The sequence below is a fragment of the Neoarius graeffei genome, chromosome 7 (genome assembly GCF_027579695.1).
Source record: "Neoarius graeffei isolate fNeoGra1 chromosome 7, fNeoGra1.pri, whole genome shotgun sequence".
Taxonomy (NCBI): Eukaryota; Metazoa; Chordata; class Actinopteri; order Siluriformes; family Ariidae; genus Neoarius; species Neoarius graeffei.
The window spans coordinates 42,670,401-42,694,289 of NC_083575.1; the positions used below are offsets into that span (position 1 = coordinate 42,670,401).

The 23,889-nt window shown below is 41.4% G+C and overlaps 1 protein-coding gene across 1 annotated transcript; it reads left to right on the forward strand.

Moving 5' to 3' along the window:
- The first annotated feature begins 21,890 nt into the window (after window positions 1-21,890).
- Window positions 21,891-23,483, forward strand: foxi2 (forkhead box I2). The gene is made up of 2 exons (XM_060924680.1): window positions 21,891-22,476; window positions 22,918-23,483. Exons 1-2 carry the CDS (start codon window positions 21,891-21,893, stop codon window positions 23,481-23,483), a joined length of 1,152 nt encoding a protein of 383 aa, XP_060780663.1.
- The last annotated feature ends 406 nt before the right edge of the window (window positions 23,484-23,889 follow it).

The following is a 23,889-nucleotide window of genomic DNA, read 5'->3' on the forward strand; positions in this document are numbered from 1 at the left end:
CTATGTGGCATGGCAATAAATTAGCTCAAAATGGAGGATCGGAGTTGCAGTTAGCTCTGTGTTTTAGTATAGCGGAAATAGCGATGAGACCGATAGCCTTCCTGCGGGGACGTCACAGATGTCAAGGTCATTCACTCAGACCGCTACTTATATGAATCATTTTAATCGTAAAAATTACTATATTAGATTTATTATTAACGCTTAAAACTATTCCTGGGCCATTCTTGAGGTGTCAAGGCATTTATAATCAAAAAGTGAGGCCATGGTTCTGCGTATCTTCTTTAAGGACATTAAGTTCACATGCTTTTTATCATTATATGCCGGGGGGTGTAGCTATCGCTCTGTAGCTATTGCTCTGTCCATCTGTCTGTCTGTTCATTTGTAGACATTTTAGTTTCCGGAGCATAACTCAAAAATTATTCGAAATTTTTTCACGAAACCTGACAGTTATGTTACATGACTAGAGGAGTTGTGTCTTTTGACATTTTGGAATTTCTGTGATTATTTTTTCCATATATATTTTTTTCCATGGCAATCAATTCAACTTAGGAAAACTTGGAGTGGGATTTCATGTGGGGGCTGGGGGGACATATCATCTCCTGATGACTCTTGTTATTGATTGTTGTGCTGATGGTCTGGTTTTGACTGTTTGTGTTTTTGGACTTTGCCTGTTGAGCTTGCCTTTGATATCCTATTTGTGTCTCACCTGACCATTGCCCTTTTTTTTTTTTTTTTGATTCTGCTTTTTGGTTATTGACTTGAATTTGTCTGCCCGCTTTACCTGATTCAACTCTATTGCTTTTACATCCATCTGTCACCTGTCTTTCTGACATTAACAGCATTTATTTGTGTAACTAAGCATTTTGCACAGTATTGGATGTATGAAGTTTTGGTTAGTCCAAGAAGTGTTTATAACATGACGTTTATGTGAAGTGCATAACATTAGACTAACCCAAAAGACAGGATGAGCTTCAGAAGCAGTGGCAATTAAACATATATTTTCCTGATGGGAAGCCAGGGGTATTTTTTGTTGTTGCTGTTGTTGTTGTTTTTACCTTGACCAATCAGTATCCATATGGGCAGCACGGTGGTGCAGTGGTTAGCACTGTCGCCTCACAGCAAGAAGGTTCTGTGTTCAAGCCCAGTAGCCGACAGGGACCTTTCTGTGTGGGGTTTGCATGTTCTCCCCATGTCTGTGTGGGTTTCCTCCGGGTGCTCTGGTTTCCCCCACAGTTCAAAGACCTGCGGTTTAGTTAACTGGCTACACTAAATTGCCCATAGGTGTGAATGGTTGAGAGGAGAAAACTTCTATACTAATCCAGTAGAAGACAATGAGCAGCCACTACTGTAATCCTTCCTTAGAAACTTTGATGGCTGAAGCCATCAGAGTCGACCTGTCAGGCAGAACACTAAAGAATAATCAGTATCTGGATTACAAAGCTCCACTAATAGGTGCACGCACGCACACTACTTATTACAGTGTTCCCATGATTCAGTGTATAAAATGCAAGCATGAAAAGGTTAGAACAGGACTTTGGAAAGTGTCCATTATTAAAACAGATTAAATGTGGTGGATGAGGGGCAGTTGTGAATGGTAGTTCTGTGGAGACTTGTGGCACCACCATGTGGTAACTCACAAGAGCACTAGACATCATTATTAACGTTGTGTAAGGACTATGGGTGTGAAGAAAAAAACAGCTCTGCTGGTGTGTGTTTTTGTAAAATCAAAATTGGACAAATTGAAGCAATGCCTTGTTTGTGTTTGCACAGGAAATGAAAATTGATGCCTGAGGCTGCGCAGAAGAGATTGCTATGTTGGGGCAGTGCTCCTGCTTTATTCCTGCCTTTTTTATGGATTCATCTTTTCTACAAACTGAAACAATTCATATGTTGAATTTAAGACCATTAAACAGGAAAAGGTGTCTTGTGTGAGGGCTTGCAGCATGCTATGGCATAAAATAAATATCTTAAAAGATTACTAATGTCATGACCTGGTGACTTGTCCAGGGTGTACCCCGCCTTTCACCCATAGTTAGCTAGGATAGGCTCCAGCTTGCCTGTGACCCTGTAGGACAGGATAAGCCGCTACAGATAATGGATGGATGGATGGATGGATGGATGGATGGATGGATGGATGGATGGATGGATGGATGGGTTACTAATGCTGCATACTGTCCCAAATTGTCAAATGAGGGACATGCTTAAAGGTGTCACATTTGTAGCTAAATCCATATTTACCAGTCATCACAACAATGACATCCTTATAAAAAGCATCTAATAACTTCTATAAGATGTATTTGTTACTAAAAAAAGAAGTATAAGAATATATATTCATGTAAAGGAATATTTTCATGAGTGGTGAATGCAGTGATTGTGATCGTCTTAGCAATCCTCAGTAGAAAATATTCTAGTGTGATATTGGGATATCACACAGTTATATCATACTGTTGTCTATGGACTTTAATAGTACAAAATTGTTGCCATGTATATGGTGCATATCATGTTTGTTTACAGCAGCAGGGAAAACAGATCTGATTTAATACTTCAGGAGAGAGAGAAAGTTATATGGATGCTATTACTGTGATTATTGCCACTGTGTAAGGCCATCTTTTTTCTCAGAGCTCCAGCCTGAGCATGGTGAGATTAGTTCTGTAATAGGAGTAATATCTACTGTAATATCTCAGCCGCATCACCCCAGGCCTGGAGTTCATATGAAATGGCAGAACTTGAGAGATCTGGCAGCTTTAAATACAGAGTGGTCTATTTGTTGGGTTTCTCTACACACTGGCACTATATAAAATAGCTGTGGATGGACAGGGGGTGGCTGTGTGTCCTGCCTCCAGTATATGTGGTGTTATTGACTCTTCTCGCAGGACACACACAAACACCCAAGTCATTCATCCCTGCTTACCTGGTAGGCAATGAAATATTTATTTAGATTCTAAAAATGTTTTAAATGAGCCAAGCAAACCACTGGTATTTCCTCTTAGTCTCTATAACAAACCTGGGTGTGTTTGCACATGAGTGTGTGTGCGTGTGTGTGTGTGTGTGTGTGTGTGTGTGTGTGTGTGTACCATCTCAGCACTCTGCAATATACTCTGTGAAACTGTGAATCTGTCTTCTGTCAAGCGATTCTGGCCAACTCATCCCCCGCTCATAAGCTCTATTTACACTGAATTGCTATTGTCAATGAACTGTCAGCTTTAAAACACAGATTTTTTTAGCTGTTTGTCATTTAAATGGAAATGTTGTTGCATTGCTGCTATGACTGCCTCAATTCTGATTTTTTTTTCTATCCGTCTATGAGTTATGCGGAAATCATAATATAAAGCTGAACTGTGTGACATTTACAAAATGTTAGAACTACAAAATTCAAACTAAATAAAAGTCAAATATATACATGTAATCCCACTGGGTAAGCGCACATACAGAGCTCCCTCTCCTCCCCACCATACACAGGCCAATGCAGGGAGCCCTGACCACCCCAATACTACCCCGCCCTCCCTACTGTGCCCCACCCTATCCCAACCAGTGGCGTTTCTGGCCATTCTGGCTCCCTAGGCAAGATTGCCTCTAGGCACATTCCCATTAAGCCTATTTGGTGATCTGTCCTTTATGGTATATGATGAATGTCTTTAGCACTTGTATAGATGTGTACTCCGATACAATCTCCCTCTAAACCAGAACAAGAGAAGCACTATACTAGTGCATCTCAAACAATTAGAACGTCATGAAAAAGTTCAATATTTTCCATCAGTTATTTAAGAAAGTGAAAATTTTATATATTCTAGACTCATTACATGTAAACAAATGTTTCAAGCATTTTCCTATTTTAATTTTGATAATTATGGCCTACAGTGCAAAAGGTTTTTCAAAATATTAGAATATTTCATTTTGAGTTTATGTAAAACAGTATAAATACTGTGTATCTCTTGGTCTAGTTCAGTACATGCAACCACAATCATGGGAAAGACTGCTGACTTGACAGTTGTCCAGAAGACAATCATCAACACCCTCCACAAGGAGGGTAAGCCACATAAGGTTGTTGCTGAAAAAGCTGGCTGGAAAAGGTGCACAAACAACAGGGATGACTGCAGCCTTGAGAGGATTGTCAAGAAAAGTCGATTGAAGAACTTGGGAGAGCTTTACAAGGAGTGGACTGAGGCTGGTGTCAGTGCATCAAGAGCCACCACACATGGACGTCTTCAGGAAAGGGGCTACAACTGCCAGATTCCTAATATCAAGCCACTCCTGAACCAGAGACAACATCAGACACGTCTTACCTGGACTAAGGAGAGAAAGGCCTGGACTGTTGCTCAGTGGTCCAATGTCCTCTTTTCAGATGAAAGTAAATTTTGCATTTCATTTGGAAATCAAGGTCCTAAAGTCTGGACAAAGAGTGGAGAGGCACAGAATGGAGGTGTTTGATGTCCAGTGTGAAGTTTCTGCAGTCTGTAATGATTTGGGGTGCCATGTCATCTGCTGGTGTTGGTTCACTGTGTTTAATCAAGTCCAAAGTCAACACAGCCATCTACCAGGAGAGTTTAGAGCACTTCATGCTTCCGTCTGCTGACAAGCTTTATGGAGATGCCGATTTCCTTTTCCAGCAGGACTTGGCACCTGCCCACAGTGCCAAAACTACTACCAAATGGTTTGCTGACCATGATATTACTGTGCTTGATTGGCCAGCCAACTCACCTGACCTGAACCCCACAGAGAACCTATGGGGTATTGTCAAGAGGAAGATGAGAAACACCCAACCTCAAAATACAGACGAGCTGAAGGCCGCTATCAAAGCAACTTGGGCTTCAATAACACTTCAGCAGTGCCACAGGCTGATCACCTTCATGCCACGCCGCATTGATGCAGTAATTTATGGTAAAGGAGCCTCTACCAAGTATTAAGTGTATAAATGAACATACTTATCAGAAGTTGGACATGTCTGTATTGTGAATCCTTTTTTGATTGATCCTTCGAAATATTCTAATAATTTGAGATACTGGATTTCTGATTTTCATGAGCTATAAGCCATAATCATCAAAACTAAAACAAAAAAGGCTTGAAATATTTCACTTTACATGTAATTAATATAGAATATCTGAAAGTTTACTTTTTTAAATTAAATTATGAAAAAATGAACTTTTTCATGAGAGAGAGAGATGATATACTTTGGATTACAGACATACATCAGATCTCTTGCTGTCTGTCAGCACTCTGTATAAATAAGAGAACACTGCCTCTATCTCTGCTTTCTTCTTTCCCTTTCCCCTCCATCCACTCATTATTCATGTGTTCCCCTCTGTCACCCACATGCCAAGAGCCAAGTGAACCTCTAATAAGCTTCTGAAACTCCATTTGCCTCTTGTCTTCATGGGCACACACACACACACACACACACACACACACACACACACACACACACACACACACACACACACACACTCTCTTTAGAGCAAGTAAGCTAGGTTATATCTCCTTTCAAGGTAACAGCAGGCCTTGATCTTTACACTTTGCTGTGGCATTTCCTTGACAGGCAGGATGAGCAAGAAGAAAGCCTGCATCTCTGAATAATGGATAGCATGGAATGTTAATGTGTTTATTGTTTGTACACACTGAACAAAGCAAAGTTCACACTGTATTTCACTTCAGTTATTGCTTACCACATCTTTGCAGTGTAGTCTATCCCTAATATAAGATAAAATTAAATCCTGACTGATATTAAACAGGACATATTATGATAAACTCACTTTTTCAGAGCTTTTGCACATACATTTGTGTATCTGTAGTGCCTACCAACCTACAAACTCTGAAATAAAACACCCAGTCAGTTTCTTTATCGCTGCTTATTTTAGAAGGCATGTGCTTCAACAAGTCATTCAGATTTCTCTCCCCACGTTCTATGTCACAAGGGGAGTTCATTAGAATTATGCCTCTCCCTCATCTGAGCAGCTCCACTCATGGCTTGAGAACTTTGTGAATGAATATTCATGAGGAAAGTGCTGATTGGCTGGGGGGGGGGGGGAGCAGGGCCTTATTATCGTTTAAAGGAACAGGCACTCAAACTGGTCATTCTGAACAGTGCTGTTTAGACAGGGTAAGGATGACACTGTGGTGCGTTATCCTTGTGTTATTTTGATCAAAGCATCTCATAGACATTTCATTAAGCCCTCAGGGAACTGTGTCAACTTGTGGAAAAGGGATATAATATGTCACCTTTAAGGTTTTACTGACTTATAAGCATTGATTAGTCATGGTAATACTAAAGCCCAGTTGATGTCTCTTTAACTGCTCTGTATATAAAATATGCACATATTAACATGATGCTATTTTCATCTCATCTCATCTCGTTATCTCTAGCCGCTTTGAAATGCACGCTAACATACTATGGGGCACCAAATTACTTGGAATGTGCAATTATGCTCTCTTTAGCACTTACAGTCAAAATCATTAATGTCCTGTTTAACTAAGGCTACATCCACACAACAACGGCAACGAGATTTTTTAAAAATATCGCGTCCACATGGGCAACGGATCAGTAAAATATCAGGTTCATATGGCAACGCAACGCTTGCTGAAAACGATGCAATACATATGCCACACCTCTACGTGCGCTGTAAGACGGTCCCATCGGAGACACCAGAACAATAGAAGTAGACGCATGCGCATAACTGTGCTTGCACACAGTGACTATCCCTGTCACTGTCACACGCACACACTTTCTCACTCCCTATCCTATAGATATAGTCCCTTTAAATCACGTGCTTGTTTTTTGAATGGAGACGCGGAAAGAGGAATGAACGGGGGTAGATGGAAGCCGGTACGCCAACATTCTGATATCCTCCAGAATTCTTTAATGGTCCGGAATAAATTGAATGCTACACATTGATGGATTACTTTGTTCTTCTATGCCCTTTTTGAGGAATGTATTGTCAGACTTAAACCAACATCTGAAGAGGTGAGATCGCTCCTTTTTTTTCCCTATTTTTGCTGGTGGGATTGACTCTGCCCTAAGGGCTATTCTCTCTCTCACTCTCTCTCTCTCTCTCTCTCTCTCTCTCTCTCTCTCTCTCTCACTTTGCACCATTACACAATAAATATTCACAGTGAAAATATTTTGTAAGCGCGTTTCATGAATCAAGTTATAGGATTTGTTGACAACTTGCATCGAGTTCGTTACACTTCTACCCGGCGTGAAGCACATGTGGTTGTGACGTCATCGTAAACAAATCCGTTCTACTCATCCAGACGACTTCGCAACAGCTCCGTTGCCAGATTTTTTCACTCTGGAACCCGTTCTCAAAAGATTTCGTTTTGGGGCACCCAAAATGCCGGTGCCGTGTGGACGCCAGGCCGAAATGATAAACAATTTTATCAGATTCACCTGAATCCATTGCCGTGTGGACATGGCCTAAAGCTATTGGTGTCTGCTCAGGTTTTTGACTAAACGCAATTCTGTTTTAATCTATTAGACTATGCTCTCCATTGTGTGTGTGTGTGTGTGTGTGTGTGTGTGTGTGTGTGTGTGTGTGTGTGTGTGTGTGTGTCCATGCAAGAACAATTCCAAAAGAGCATTTTAAACAATTTTTTGCTGTATTTTATTTGTTTATTTTTTGAGGACCAGTCCATAAATGTTTATGAAAATATTATAATCATTGTTGATAATTTATGAGAAGAAATTAAGACATTCTTAATAATAAAAAAAAATGTCAGAATTGATGTGCATTTGATACAGTGGTTAAAAAATTATTTAAACCACACTGCAAAAATTACACCTAAAAATGACCTAAATATGGCTGTGATATGGCTGTGACCATAGACTATAGAGTGATTATAAACATTCTACACACCTTTGAACAACTGCAGGTTTATGTGACTGGACTACCAACACACATGCTTTGTACAAGAACGGCCAAAGTCATCTCCATCTGTTGAGGAGACTGAGGTCCTTTGGAGTGTGCAAGGCACTGTTGAGGACATTCAACGACACTGTGGTAGCATCTGCTATCTTCTTCGCCGTGGTCTGCTGGGGATGTGGAAGCTCTGAGAGAGACAGGAAAAAGCTTAACAAGCTGGTGAAAAGGGCCAGCTCTGTCTTGGACTGCCCTCTGAATTCCACTGAGGTGGTGTGTGAGAGGAGGACATTAGCTAAGCTAACGTCAATCATGTGCAACACCTCTCACCCCCTACATGAGACTGTTGGTGCTCTGAGTAGCTCCTTCAGCAGCAGACTGCTGCACCCACGGTGCAAGAAGGATGCTACCACAGGTCCTTCATTCCAACTGCTGCCAGACTTTTCAAGGACAGCATGGCATAATGGAGCACTGTTTTCTCAATGTCACTATCACCTTTTTGTCACTGTGTCACTTTATCAACATCTCATCGCCATCTTCTACTTATGCTGTGCAATAATATTACTATTTAGTACAATATCCTTTTAATTTGCAAGTATTTTCTTATTCATGTCTCACTCATAATTGTTGTGAACAATTATGTCCATAGCCTGTCTTTTTTGTCATTTATTGGTTACTTTACATGCATATTCCATCCTCATTAGTTATATTATTCTGTATAATAACATTCACTACCTAGTGCAATATTTCTATTCCTATTTCAGTTGCAAGTATTTTATTAGTGCAATATTGCTGCTTCAGGTGAAGCACTACTCTTATTTAAGTTCCATTCTTATTTTTTTGTGTACATTACATGCATGGCTTGTGTTTTTACTTTTTTATTTATTTTCTTTTATTTTATTATTTTTTTATACTTTTATTGCACTCTTTTTTTTTACTGTCTATTCCTGACTCTTTCTATGTGTGAGCTGCTGGAACATGTAAATTTCCCCGCCGAGAGATGAATAAAATGTATCTTATGTTATGTAAAAAATGAAACAAAGATAAATCATGTAAATTTTTCCACCTATAATATGATGTAGCAACCAACAAAATTCAGGTTGGGGTTGGGGGAGGACCTTACAATAGTTGGTTTGCGCAAGTGTGCACACCCCTTAGCTAACACTTTGTTAAAGCACCTTTTGCTTATAATACAGCACTCAATCTTTTAGGATAAGAGTCTACCAACTTAGCACATTTAAATTTGCCAATTTTATTCCTTGCAAAAATGTTTCAGCTCTAACAGATTGCGAGGGGATCTCTGGTGCACAGCCCTCTTTAAATAATTCCATAGCTTTTGGATAAGCTTGAGATCTGGGCTCCAACAGGACCATTCCAAAATGTTGATTTTCTTCTTCTGAAGTCATTCCTTTGTTAACTTGTGTTTTGGGTCATTATCATGCTGGAAGGTGAATTTTTATCTTCATCTTCATCTATCTTACTGAGGCCTGCAGGGTTTTTGGCCTAAATAGTGGTATATGGGCCGATCCATGATTCCCTCTATCTTGACTAGAGTTCCAGGCACAGCTGAAGAGAAGCAGCCACATAGCATGATGCTGCCACCACCATGCTTCATAGCAGGTATGGTGTTCTTTGAGTGTGTAAACTGTCTTGTTTTTGTGCCAAATGATACACCTACTTAGCACTTTATTATGAACATGTGTACACCTACTTATTCATGCAGTTATCTAATCAGTCAGTTGTGTGGCTGCAGTGCAATACATAAAGTCATGCCGATATGGGTCAACAGCTTTGAGTAACATTCACATTAACCATCAGAATGCGGGGGAAAAAATATGATCTCGGTTGCTTCTTTTACACTGCCTGTTCAAAACAGGAAGATGCAACTTTTTTCCTCAACATCATTCTGTGTAAAAGGTCCAAATATAGAATGCAGGATAATTTTGTTCTGCCTCTGAGCCAGGAACGGTAGTAACAAAGCCAGAATTCCAAGACCAGTGCAAATTCAAATATCTCCATTAGGGTGCATCAGTTGCCCCCTAAAAATGAAAAGTTCCTCCGATCATGATGCATTTTTGTTTTTATGTTCCTTTTGGTAAGAAAACACATTGGGTGAAATATTTTGACAAAATTAAAAAGTTTAATGGTGGCACAAGGAGCTCAAAGTTATGGAAAAAGTTGCTGTTTTATCTGTGGTTGGTAGAAGAGAGCAACTGGACTTGCTTGAAAAGTCTTGAAGACGTTTCGCCTCTCGTCCGAAAGGCATCCTCAGTTCTGTCTGTCTAATAGGGAGTATCAAGTATTTATCCTCTCATGGATCATCATAGAATCCAAATCAGAATGCTGATGGCTGCATTGTAGGTGGCTGATAGATGTCATAGACACCCACCTCTGTTCAGTGATGGTCGTTCCAGGTTGACAAAAATTAATGATCCTCTCTGGCTAAGATGTCTGCCAGTTTTCTGGAAGTCCTCTCATACTCCGGCACCAGTCGAAGGGAACTCATCCCAAAGTGCGTAGAAACATATCTGTAAAGATACTCAGTCATCCAGGTACATAGTAATCTGTGGTTGGTAGAAGAGAGCAACTGGACTTGCTTGAAAAGTCTTGAAGACGTTTTCAAGACTTTTCAAGCAAGTCCAGTTGCTCTCTTCTACCAACCACAGATTACTATGTACCTGGATGACTGAGTATCTTCACAGATATGCTGCTATTTTATGACTTTTATGACAAAATTTCGATCACTTTTCATGAAACATTATGGCACCTTATAGAGTATACCAAATATCTTAGATACACATTTTTAGTACATATTCTAAATATATTATCAAGCACAGTTTGAGTTTTAGCTGTTCATTGAATCATTGTTCAACTACTTTTAAACAATACAAATGTATTATGAATCACATTAATGCTTCTCAATCCCTTGCAAAGGTTCTTACCATGATCTCTGGGTCACAAGAAATCAATAAATGGAGTCCAACATTGTGATTCAAACCTTACACGAAAACATAAAATAAGTGTTTTTTGGCAAAAAATGAACCTCATGGTGCCACCATTAGACTTTTGAATATGGTCAAAAAATTTTACAGGATGTCTTTATTGGTGAAAAGGAACACCCAAACAAAAATGCATCAGATTTTATGAAAGTGAGGGCAACTGATGCACTCTAATCTCCATTTACTCTAAGGTCGATGCGCCTTTCTGCCTCTAATCACTTCTCACACTTCACTTTCTCCTTCAACATATTTCTGATTGCACAAATATGATGTTCAGCAACTTTGCTTGCATTTGAAGAGTGGTATAAATGTGCATGGCTAGTAAAAGCACCTCAGTTCATCTGCTGTTAATGTTTTGAAAGCAAAGTCAGTATGCTTGGGGTATTTGTATTTTAGACGCCTAGTATATGATACATCACCCTAGACGCCAACATTCCATTGTGTTACAGATCACATCTCTGGTTCCAGAACGCCAGCACATTATGTAAAAACACAAACTGGTGTGGCTTTATACCAGCTTTGTTTGGTTCAGCGTAAACAACCAAAGCTGGCATAATGAGGGTCTTCTTAATGCCAATATTGTGGAATATCTGTGTAAAAGGAGCTAGTGATTTTGACTGTGGCATGATTGTTGGAGCCAGACAGGCTGGTTTGTGTGTTTCTATAACTGCTGATCTTCTGGGATTTTCACTCAAATCAGTCTCTAGAGTTTACTCAGAATAATGCAATAAAGAATATTCAGTAAGCAGCAGTTCTGTGGACAGAAAAGCCTTGCTAATGAGAGAGGTCAATGGAGAATAGCCAGACTGTTTTGAGATAATAGAAAAGCTACAGTGACTCAGATAACCACTCTGTACAATTGCGGTGAGCAGAAAAGCATTTCAGAATGCACAACATGTCAAACCTTGAGGTGGATGGGCTACAAAAGCAGAGCTATCATCTAAGAACCGAAAGCTGAGGCTGCACTGGACACTAAAACTGGACAGTTGAAGACTGGAAAAATGTAGCCTGGTCTGATGAACTTTGATTTCTGCTGAGGCACACAGATGGTAGGGTCACAACTTGGCACCAACAGCATGAATCCATGGACCTAACCTGCCTTGCTTTAATGCCACAGTCTATCTGAGCATTTTTACTGATCATGTGCATCCCTTCATGGCCACAATTTACCATTTTCTAATGGCTACATCCAGCATGATAATGCATCATGTCACAAAGCAAAAGTTGCTCAAACTGGTTTCATGAACAAGACAATGAATTCAGTGGCCTTCCCAGTCACTGGATCGGAATTCAATATAACACCTTTGGGATGTGATAGAACAGGAGATTTGCAGTATGAAAGAAACCTGAAAACTCTGTAGAAATTATGTGATGCAATCATGTCAACATGACCCTGAATCTCAAAGAAATGTTTCTAACATCTTGTGGAATCCATGCCATGAAGAATTGAAGCTGTTCTGAGAGCAATATGAGCCCTACCCAGTATTAGTATAATGTCCCTAATAAAGTGTTCAGTGAATGTATTTTAGAAATACGGCCAGAAATTCTACACTGGTCTCATCCGATCGTAACACATTTTGCCATATGCTTTGGGGTGATTTAGGCAGGCTTGTGTCTAGCCCCCTAACCCAGAGCCCAGACATGTAAAAAATATGAGAGGTTGCTGTCACATGCAGGGAGTGAGCAGTACTGGCTAGATATTCCTGCAGCTCCTTTAATGTTCCTGTAGGTCTCTTGGCAGCCTTCTTGAAGAGTTTTCGTCTTGTCCTTTCATCTATTTTGGAGGGACGTCCTGTTCTTGGTAATGTCATAGTGCCCCATTTTTTTCAACACTTTTTGGAAATTCTTTTGTATCCCTCTTCTGATTGATTATCTTTTGACAAGAAAAACACTCTGATGTAATTTATCTCATCTGACTTCATTATCTCTAGCCGCTTTATCCTGTTCTACAGGGTCGCAGGCAAGCTGGAGCCTATCCCAGCTGACTACAGGCGAGAGGCGGTGTACACCCTGGACAAGTCGCCAGGTCATCACAGGGCTGACACATAGACACAGACAACCATTCACACCTACGGTCAATTTAGAGTCACCAGTTAACCTAACCTGCATGTCTTTGGACTGTGGGGGAAACCAGAGCACCCGGAGGAAACCCATGCGGACACGGGGAGAACATGCAAACTCTGCACAGAAAGGCCCTCGCCGGCCACGGGGCTCGAACCTGGACCTTCTTGCTGTGAGGCGACAGCGCTAACCACTACATCACCATGCTGCCGATGTCATTTATGTTGGTTTCAATTTTCTACATTATAAAAACCTGCAGTTTTAACAGGGGTGTGTAGATTTTTTCTATCCTCTGAATATTTTGCTCCTGATTTGAATTTTTCTTCTTATTTGTTTTGGCTACCAATATCTGCAAAACTTAAACACTAATTAACCTAAATGTAATTAACTAAAAACCCTAAGTGACACATTCTCAGTTGACACCATTGTACTGAAAGCAAACTACTGAACACAAACCCCCATCTATCTGCTTTATGTTTATTGACTGTCCAAAAGCCTGGGAACTTATAGTTCATTCTACTAAAGACATTAAGCATTTTATAAAATATTTTGGTACATTACAGACAATTATCTATCAAAAAGTGTCACACTGGCAAAACAGCTCTACGTTTATACTATATGTCCAAAAGTATGTGGGCACCTGATCATCACATTCATATGTGGGTCTTCCCCAACTGTTGCCACAAAATTGGAAGCACACAATTGTATAGAATGTTTTTGTGTGCTATAGCTTTACAATTTCCCTTCACTGGAACTAATGCCGCTTTTCCACTACCAACTTGGCTGAGTTGGGCTGAGCCGTGCCGTGCTGAGTTGGGCTGAGTCGAGCTGAGTGGGGCTGTTGGAGTTGCATTTTGACTACAACCGCCCTGAACCGTGCTGGCTGGAAGTGGGTGGACACATTGGGTGGAGTTAGCAAAAGTGGGTGGACGTCACGTGATGTCGTTAGGCGGCGCAAACAGTGACATCAGTGACCTTTTAAGCGGTAGTCTCACGACCCGGATAGTAAACAATAAACATGGAGGACATGGAGTCGTTAGTGTTGCTGGTCTTGGTGCTGTGGCTTGTTGTCACTGACAACGCCAACAGATACTGGCAAGAGCGTATAGATGAGGAGAGGCACATAAGGCTTCAGAAATTCTCGTAATTCATAATTATTATTCTTCCGGGTTTACGGTGTTTACGGATCCCAGCGTGCTCGCGGGGCATGTGTGGGCATGTGAGGACACTCCTCCTCACCAATCAGTGCACAGGGGAGTGTCTCCTCACGCCCCTAGCCTCACTCAGCTCAGTTTGGCTCGCTTCAGCCCCACTCCAAAACCGTGCGAGTTTTGGGTGCTGAGTAGGGCTGAAGCGAGCTGAGTCGTGCTGCTCTGAGGTAGTCGAAACGCGAGTCGTGTCGGGCTGAAGTGAGCTGAAAAAGGGTAGTGGAAAAGGGCCATAAGAGGTCCAAACCCATTCCAACATGACAGTGTCCCTGTGCCCAAAGCGAGGCCTATGAAGGCATTGTTTGTCAAAGTTGGAGTGGAAGAACTAGAGAATGGCCTCAACCCTTTGAGATGAATTGGAACACTGACTGCACCACAGGGCTCCAGTTAAGTTCTGAAATTGTGTGTATCAAAGTTTTGAGAACAAAACATTGAATTAATAATCCCCATGCATCTGCCCACTCAGCAATAGGTTTCCTCATGGGCCCAGGAGTGACCTCACTGAAAACAGAGACCAGGTTCAGGGATGTTTCTCAGTTTATTCTAATTCAAACATAAGTATACATCTGCACATAAAGGTCTGGTGAAATAAACATGATTGGTCAGTTCGATACAAACAAATGCATATATTCTTCTACAATAGGTTAAGACATGACAGCAAATAATGACGTTTATAGAAATGGATACAGGAGTTCAGAGCACTACCAAGTAAGAAGTTGACCTTGGGTGCAGAAGAATAGACAATAACAGTTTTGTGTGCTGGTTGGAACATCCTGTGTGTTATGAAAAACAGAGAAACAGGTGCGCCCCAAATATTAATCTTATCAGCTCCTCACTAAAAATCAGTGCCCAACCTGAATGGGCAAATCCCCATAGCCACTTTTCAAAATCTAGTGGAAAAACTTCCCAGAAGTGTGGGGGTTATTATAACAGCAAATGGGGGACCAACTCCAGAATGAGATGCTCAAAAAATGCACATATAGCTGTGATGGTCAGGTGTCCACACATCCATCCATTATCTATAACTGCTTATCCCGTGCAGGTTCACGGGCAAGCTGGAGCCTATCCCAGCTGACTATGGGCGAGAGGTGGGGTACACCCTGAACAAGTCATCAGGTCATCACAGGACTGACACATAGAGACAAACAACCATTCACACTCACATTCACACCTGCAGTCAATTTAGAGCCACCAATTAGCCTAACCTGCATGTCTTTGGACTGTGGGGGAAACCGGAGCACCCGGAGGAAACCCACATAGACACAGGGAGAACATGCAAACTCCACACAGAAAGGCCCCTGTCATCCACTGGGCTTGAACCCAGAACCTTCTTGTTGTGAGGTGACAGTGCTAACCACTACACTACCATGCTGCCCATGTCTGCACATGTTCCATCATATAGTTTATGTCACCAAGCTTAAGAACCATACCTAAGTAAAGCAATATAGATTCAATAATTTGCCAAGGACAAGCAAATTATTCTAATAAAAGAATATATCATCAGCAGCACCACTCAAACACATAAAAAAATATCTAAGGGTTCACATTAACTATCCACATTAAAATTGGGCATCTCTACTTTCATGCCATCACCCACCGAAAGAGTAGCCTGGGAAATCCCATGCTGCTTTGCACAATCGGGATATGGTCTGGTGTTAACCAGACTACCGAAAGAGAGCTCTGAATTTTCCTACTAAAAGTTGCCACCAGATGGCGCCATTCACCTTCTCAGAGACAGACAAAATGTCAGTATGGAGTTCCCCATCTTTCAGTGCTTACAATAGCATACTTTTTTTTCTTTATGTAAACACTGATATTATCCCCAAATTCCAGTTCTGCTAATAGTTTTCTTTATATGGACGTCCTTTGTGAGAGCATTTAGATTTTGTTTTACACCAAAATATAAATAAATCCCCAAATGTCTACATTTCTAACTGACTCCAGATGTAAGAATGTATCTGCAAAGCATGAAAAATAATTAAATTCTAAATATTTATGATTATATTTAATTATTACTAAATAAATAGATCGAAATGTTCTTAATAGTCATGATAATAGACTTTCACATGTCTTACTATGTTAATTACATTGCAGGCATTTATCAGACCCTGACATACCCACAGCAGTGCATGGGCAGCCTGGGGTTAGTTGCCTTGCTTAAAGCAGATACACAGAACCTTTATTTTTAAATACATTTCTGAGTGGATAGTATCTCCGCCCTTGACTCTTGTATGCTGCATAAATGGGAATAAATTTTTTTTTGAGAGAGAGAGAGAGAGAGAGTGAGAGAGAGAGTTAAAATCGACTGCAAAGTTGGCATTCGAGCTGCCCCACTGAGCCAGCCAGCCCTGAGTGCATGACGTCACGACAGGAACCGGCTTTAAGGCCTTTGACAGCTATAGACCAAGGCCATATAAATAAAAATTTATGGTGAAAGTAAGAGATACTGTTACCAACTTGCTCAACTAAGACTGATTTGACTTCATTGATTGTGGGTTGATTCTCATTAAAACAGGATAGGTGTTATAACTTATGCAACATACATGTACATGCATGCATTTTCACTGATAAAACATAAAAGGCTAATTAAATAATCAGATGAACTGAGACAATCACATTCTGAAGCAAATTAAATAATCTTATACTGGTAACTTAAATACACAATACAAGTAATACGTATTAATCTAAATACAGGTAAACAACGAGTGTTGTTGTTTTTGTTGTTTTGTATCCAAATGAGAGTCACATCTTACCCGTGTTCTCGCTTCTTGAAGGCTGAGCTTGTGGCCAATTGTTTTGAAACAATCTGACTTTCAGTTCTTCATTCATTTGCTTCTTCCATGTAAGGGCGAGATATTGCTGCTGAGGCAAGCATATCCAGTGGAGAAATCAGACAGCTGTTCCACTCATTCTCCATTTTCTCCATACTGAGTACTCCGCCATTACTGCTCAGGTCAGGCAATTACTAAAACCCGGGACAGGACAGGACATCACCAGTTTTAGCAACAACCGCAGGGAGGTCACTGCCTGAGCAATAATATGTCACATCCCATCTCATCCCGGATTTTAGCAACAACCCTTGGCTCACACTCTGGGAGAATTGGTGCAACTGAATGTACTTTCCTTTTCCTGTAGTTTTTTTTCCTTTAATTGTTGGTACTGCACCCTCTTTCAATACAGGCTTATAGCCAATGCTCCTCAATAGATCAGAGGTCTCATATGAGTCTTCAGTAAAATGTGCAGAGCACAGGAGAAACCACTTCATAGGCACCCAATATGTCTGTGAACTTCTTGCAAAACGCATCCAAATCTTTGCAGTTTGAACATTCTTGGGCCATGAATACAACATAAATCCACCTTCTGTCATGTTGCTGCACCAGCCAGAAACACATCTATATGGCATGGTGATAAATTAGCTCAAAATGGAGGATAGGATTGGAGTTTCAGTCAGCTCTGTGTTTTAGTACAGCGGAAATGGCGATGAGACCGATAGCCTTCCTGCTGTGATGTCACAGATGTCAAAGTCATTCACTCAGACCGCTACCTATATAAATCACTTTAATTGTAAAACTTACTATATTAGATTTATTGTTAACACTTAAAACTATTCCTATGCCATTCTTGAGGTCTCAGGGCATTTTTAAACAAAAAGTGAGGCCATGGTTCTGCGTATCTCCTTTAAGGACACTTTAGCCATTCCTGCTGGTCTAGGGAATTGAACCAGCAATCCTTTGGTCCCAAAGCTGCTTCTCTAACCTTTAGGCCTTGGCTTACCCCATAATGAACCTGTAACTAATAAGTTCCCATTTCCTGGGACAAATGAAGAAATGTTGCTGGAACCTTTTTTTTTGCCTCTTTCTTTCTTTCTTTCTTTCTTTCTTTCTTTCTTTCTTTCTTTCTTTCTTTCTTTCTTTCTTTCTTTCTTTCGTTCTTGTCAGAGTAGCTGTGTTGTAAAGTGTGCTGTTCAGTTCAAGCAGTTTTTGTCAATGCATTACATGGATCATGGATCAGATTTTGTTTGACAAAGTTTAATGAAAGATTTCTGATACATCAAAAATAACATAAATAATATTGTAGGCTAAGAGTGAACTAACCTTACCTCTTTAGATTAATCACTGACATTTGAAGAAGACTTCTCATCTCGTTATCTCTAGCCGCTTTATCCTGTTCTACAGGGTCGCAGGCAAGCTGGAGCCTATCCCAGCTGACTACAGGCGAAAGGCAGGGTACACCCTGGACAAGTCGCCAGGTCATCACAGGGCTGACACATAGACACAGACAACCATTCACACTCACACCTACGGTCAATTTAGAGTCACCAGTTAACCTAACCTGCATGTCCTTGGACTGTGGGGGAAACCGGAGCACCAGGAGGAAACCCACGCAGACAACATGCAAACTCCACACAGAAAGGCCCTCGCCAGCCACGGGGCTTGACCCCGGACCTTCTTGCTGTGAGGTGACAGCACTAACCACTACACCACCGTGCCGCCCCCGAAGAAGACTTTATTATTATTATGATGATGAGGAGGAAGAAGAAGATCCAGTGGTGTTTGAAAGTTTGTGAACCCTTTAGAATTTTCTATATTTCTGCATAAATATGACCTAAAACATCAGATTTTCACACAAGTCCTAAAAGTAGACAAAGAGAACCCAGTTAAACAAATGAGACAAAAATATTATACTTGGTCATTTATTTATTGAGGAAAATGATCCAATATTACATATCTGTGAGTGGCAAAAGTATGTGAACCTCTAGGATTAGCAGTTAATTTGAAGGTGAAATTAGAGTCAGGTGTTTTCAATCAATGGGATGACAATCAGGTGTGAGTGGGCACCCTGTTTTATTTAAAGAACAGGGATCTATCAAAGTCTGATCTTCACAACACATGTTTGTAGAAGTGTATCATGGCACAAACAAAAGAGATTTCTGAGGACCTCAGAAAAAGTGTTGTTGATGCTCATCAGGCTGGAAAAGGTTACAAAACCATCTCTAAAGAGTTTGGACTCCACCAATCCACAGTCAGACAGATTGTGTACAAATGGAGGAAATTCAAGACGGTTGTTACCCTCCCCAGGAGTGGTCGACCAACAAAGATCACTCCAAGAACAAGGCGTGTAATAGTCGGCGAGGTCACAAAGGACCCCAGGGTAACTTCTAAGCAACTGAAGGCCTCTCTCACATTGGCTACTGTTAATGTTTATGAGTCCACCCTCAAGAGAACACTGAACAACAATGGTGTGCATGGCAGGGTTGCAAGGAGAAAGCCACTGCTCTCCAAAAAGAACATTGCTGCTCGTCTGCAGTTTGCTAAAGATCACGTGGACAAGCCAGAAGGCTATTGGAAAAATGTTTTGTGGACAGATGAGACCAAAATAGAACTTTTTGGTTTAAATGAGAAGTGTTATGTTTGGAGAAAGGAAAACACTGCATTCCAACATAAGAACCTTATCCCATCTGTGAAACATGGTGGTGGTAGTATCATGGTTTGGGCCTGTTTTGCTGCATCTGGGCCAGGACAGCTTGCCATCATTCATGGAACAATGAGTTCTGAATTATACCAGTGAATTCTAAAGGAAAAGGTCAGGACATCTGTCCATGAACTGAATCTCAAGAGAAGGTGGGTCATGCAGCAAGACAACGACTCTAAGTAAGCACACAAGTCATTCTACCAAAGAATGGTTAATGAAGAAGAAAGTTAATGTTTTGGAATGACCAAGTCAAAGTCCTGACCTTAATCCAATTGAAATGTTGTGGAAGGACCTGAAGCGAGCAGTTCATGTGAGGAAACCCACCAACATCCCAGAGTTGAAGCTGTTCTGTATGGAGGAATGGGCTAAAATTCCTCCAAGCCAGTGTGCAGGACTGATCAACAGTTACCGGAAACGTTTTGTTGCAGTTATTGCTGCACAAGGGGGTCAACTCCAGATACTGAAAGCAAAGGTTCACATACTTTTGCCACTCGCAGATATGTAATATTGGATCATTTTCCTCAATAAATAAATGACCAAGTATAATATTTTTGTCTCATTTGTTTAACTGGGTTCTCTTTATCTACTTTTAGGACTTGTGTGAAAATCTGATGATGTTTTAGGTCATATTTATGCAGAAATATAAAAAATTCTAAAGGGTTCACAAACTTTCAAGCACCACTGTACTATTATTGTTAGTAATAAAATACTCCTTTGTCTTTATCATCATGTCATTTAGGATGCCAGTCATTTATGAGTGTCTCAGTTATTTAGTAGGTAATTGTTGTTGGTTTTTTGTTTGTTTGGGGTTTTTTTAGCTTACATACATATACGGAATAAAATTTATTTCATATTTAAATCATCCCTCCTAAGAGGAATGTAGAGCAAAGTCAAGAGCTATGCAATATACTCCAACTCACTTGTAGTATTCAGCCAGCTGTTTTCCCTGTATTCACACTGACCAGCTGCTTTTGATTATCATTTGACTTTAAGAATTGTGAATTATTCTGTCCATTCTTGGACATGCAAACTTCTCTTTCTGTTGGCTGGGAGGCTGTTAATCTCAGTTTTCTTATCCCACAAAATCTTGTGTGTTCAAGCCTCCTCCTTCAGCTCAGTACAATACACTGCTAAATCCCCTTATCCCTCTCTGTGTGAGGTACACAACATAGGAAAATAAAACTGTTTCGTGTTGATAAAATATATCTTTTTTTATAAAAAGAGGAAAATAATGATAAATCAGAGTGTCTTTTTGTAAAGTAGCTGCCGGAGTATTATGTGTGTATGAGTTCACAGGGTTTATAGCTGCTGAGACCTGATTTAATTCACAGAATTATTCATGAACTGATCAGCATTGTGAAGGACTAAAGTCGCATACAGATGTGCAAATAATAAACTGACGTAGTGTGACAGTAAGAGCATGTTTTTATTCAGACTTAGCAAAATTCAGTGAGTTTCAACTCACAATCCAGCAATGTTACAATTCCCACCATTACGAATTTATTCATCTCAGGTAATGTTTTTTTTGTTTGTTTGTTTTTGTTTTTTTATAACGTGCTGCATATATGCCCCAAATGTGTAGCTCTTCTGTGTGTATAAGAGCAACTGGATCAACTGCAGATAAACAATTAAAATGATTCTCCCATTTTTTCATCATTATCATCCATCCATCCATTATCTGTAGCCACTTATCCTGTACATGGTCGCAGGCAAATAGGAGCCTATCCCAGCTGACTATGGGCGAGAGGCAGGGTACACCCTGGACAAGTCTCCAGGTTCTTCATCATCATCATCATCATCATCTTCTGCTTCTTCAAAGATGTTTGTAAAACAATGAACTGTGCTCAGTAGTTTATACAGGGTTAATAAATGTTAATAAATGTATCGCTTCACATATAAAACCCTATACTCCCTGGGAAAATGGGAAGCTTGAAGGCTTCAGGTTCAATGTGTTGCTTACCATAAAACCAAATCAAGGTGTATAGTTTGCTAAGCAGAAATAATTGTCGAATCTCCCTAACCTCTGCCTTCATTCCACTCTGATTATGAATGAATCTTGTCCACTCAGGTAACCACGCCCCCGACTCTGATCGCTAATTCCTATAGGCTGGGAGTGGTGCAGCGCCCTGGCGCACAGCGCCCTTATAAATGCCTAAAGCCACTTCAGTTCATCCAAACCACTTGTTGCTGTCGGGTGTCGCGTGTGTGCGAAGGAACGCGGTGAGAGCAGCGCACGCTTGGTGTGAGACAGAGAGTGTGCGTGTGCCCGCTGTGGGATTTATCCAGTGCTGTGACGGGACATGATGAACTCCGTGGACGCGCAGATCCACCACAGTTCCGCCGCCGCGAGCCCTCTCCAGCCCAAGAGCGCGCCCGACGCCCCGGAGATGGCCATGTACTGCGACAACTTCGTTTACCACCAGCAGGGTGTCGCGAACGCGCAAAGGCCGGCCGGTTACGGCCTTGGAGAGTACGCGGCCACCCCAAACCCGTACCTATGGCTCAACGGTCCCGGAGTGAACTCCTCCCCATCATATTTACACGGAAACAGCAGCCCGTCGTTCATCCCTCCGTCCTACGGCTCACAGAGGCAGTATCTCACCAACCCGCCCGGCTTCGCGGGTCCAGACCTTGGCTGGCTCTCCATCGCAAGTCAGGAGGAGCTGCTGAAGCTGGTGCGTCCTCCCTACTCCTACTCTGCTCTCATCGCCATGGCCATCCAAAACGCGCACGAGAAAAAGCTCACGTTGAGCCAAATCTACCAGTACGTAGCGGACAATTTCCCGTTTTATAAGAAGAGCAAGGCGGGCTGGCAGAACTCCATCAGGCACAACCTGTCCCTCAACGACTGCTTCAAGAAAGTTCCACGCGATGAGGATGATCCAGGTGAGAGGATACACGTCAGTGAAACCTCATAAAACATTATTCACCCCTCATTAATGCACATAAGACCATGGTGCGATCTAAAACGCATATCCATATGAAAGAAAGAAAAGAAAGAAAGCACAACTTTATTCATCACACACTTGTGAAATTCCTCTCTGCATTTAACCCATCTGAAGCAGTGAACACACACACACACACACACACACACACCCAGAGCAGTGGGCAGCCATGCACAGCGCCGGGGAGCAGTTGGGAATTAGGTGCCTCGCTCAAGGGCACCTCAGCCCAAGGCTTCCCATATTAACCTAAGTGTTTATAAATATAGAGGCTGACGTTTCTCTCACTGGAAATTATTTTACTCTCCTTTAGATACATTTTAGGATAGAAATGCGTTTCTTATATGATATGTGTAACTATGTCGATTTTTTTTTTCTCTCAAAGGAAAAGGAAACTATTGGACTTTGGATCCCAACTGCGAAAAAATGTTTGACAACGGAAACTTTCGGCGAAAAAGGAAGCGCAGGTCAGAAGCGGGCACCGGGCTTTCTAGTGGTACCAAAGCCGAGGATGGCCGACCGGTTGCAGGTGTCAAGTCTTCTGAGAGCGCGCATCTGGGTGGGGCCGTGTCTCCGGAAATAGACACAGCAGCCAATGAGAGCCACAGAAGCACGTCTCCAGGGGCTCCTGCGTCAGCGCCTTGCTTCAACAGCTTCTACAGTACCATGTCCGGAATGAGCTCGGCCCCGGGGCCGGCGGTTCGACAGGGCTCCCTGGGGCTAATCAGCGAGCTGTCCAGTCGGAACATAAGCGCTCTAAGCCCGTATCACGGCGCCTCTGCGACTGACGCTGCGCCACCCGGGGAGCAAAATGACCCCACCGTGCACGCGAACCGGCCCACGTACTCGAGCGCGTTCGGCGGCGCTCAAAGTGCGCAGTACAACGGCCACTTCTACAACAGCTTCAGTGTAAACAGTCTCATCTACCCGAGAGAGGGCACGGAGTTATAATTACAGAACGTCTTCAGGGTGCTTTATAGGACACCTCTGAATCTGTCTGCTCTTTTTTCACATTTTAGCCTTGAAATTAACATATCTAATAATTTTTTTAAAACCTGCATAGCAAAATATCCGGTACTGAATTAAGCTTTACTGTGTTTATTCTGTCCACTGGGACTTGTATAAACACCATAGGCCTAAGAGGGTTGTTTGTTTGTTTGTTTGTTTGTTTGTTTGTTTGTTAATGCAGTAGGCCTATAGTAGCTATTAAATTAACACTAACACTTCAAAATATAATTCAACACTGGAGGTGGTAATTTAACACTAGACATGATAACACTGGGGATTTCACTGTAGGGTGTAAGTTGAGCTCAGCTTGTGCAACAGACAAATATTTGTAAATGGCATTAACTCAATG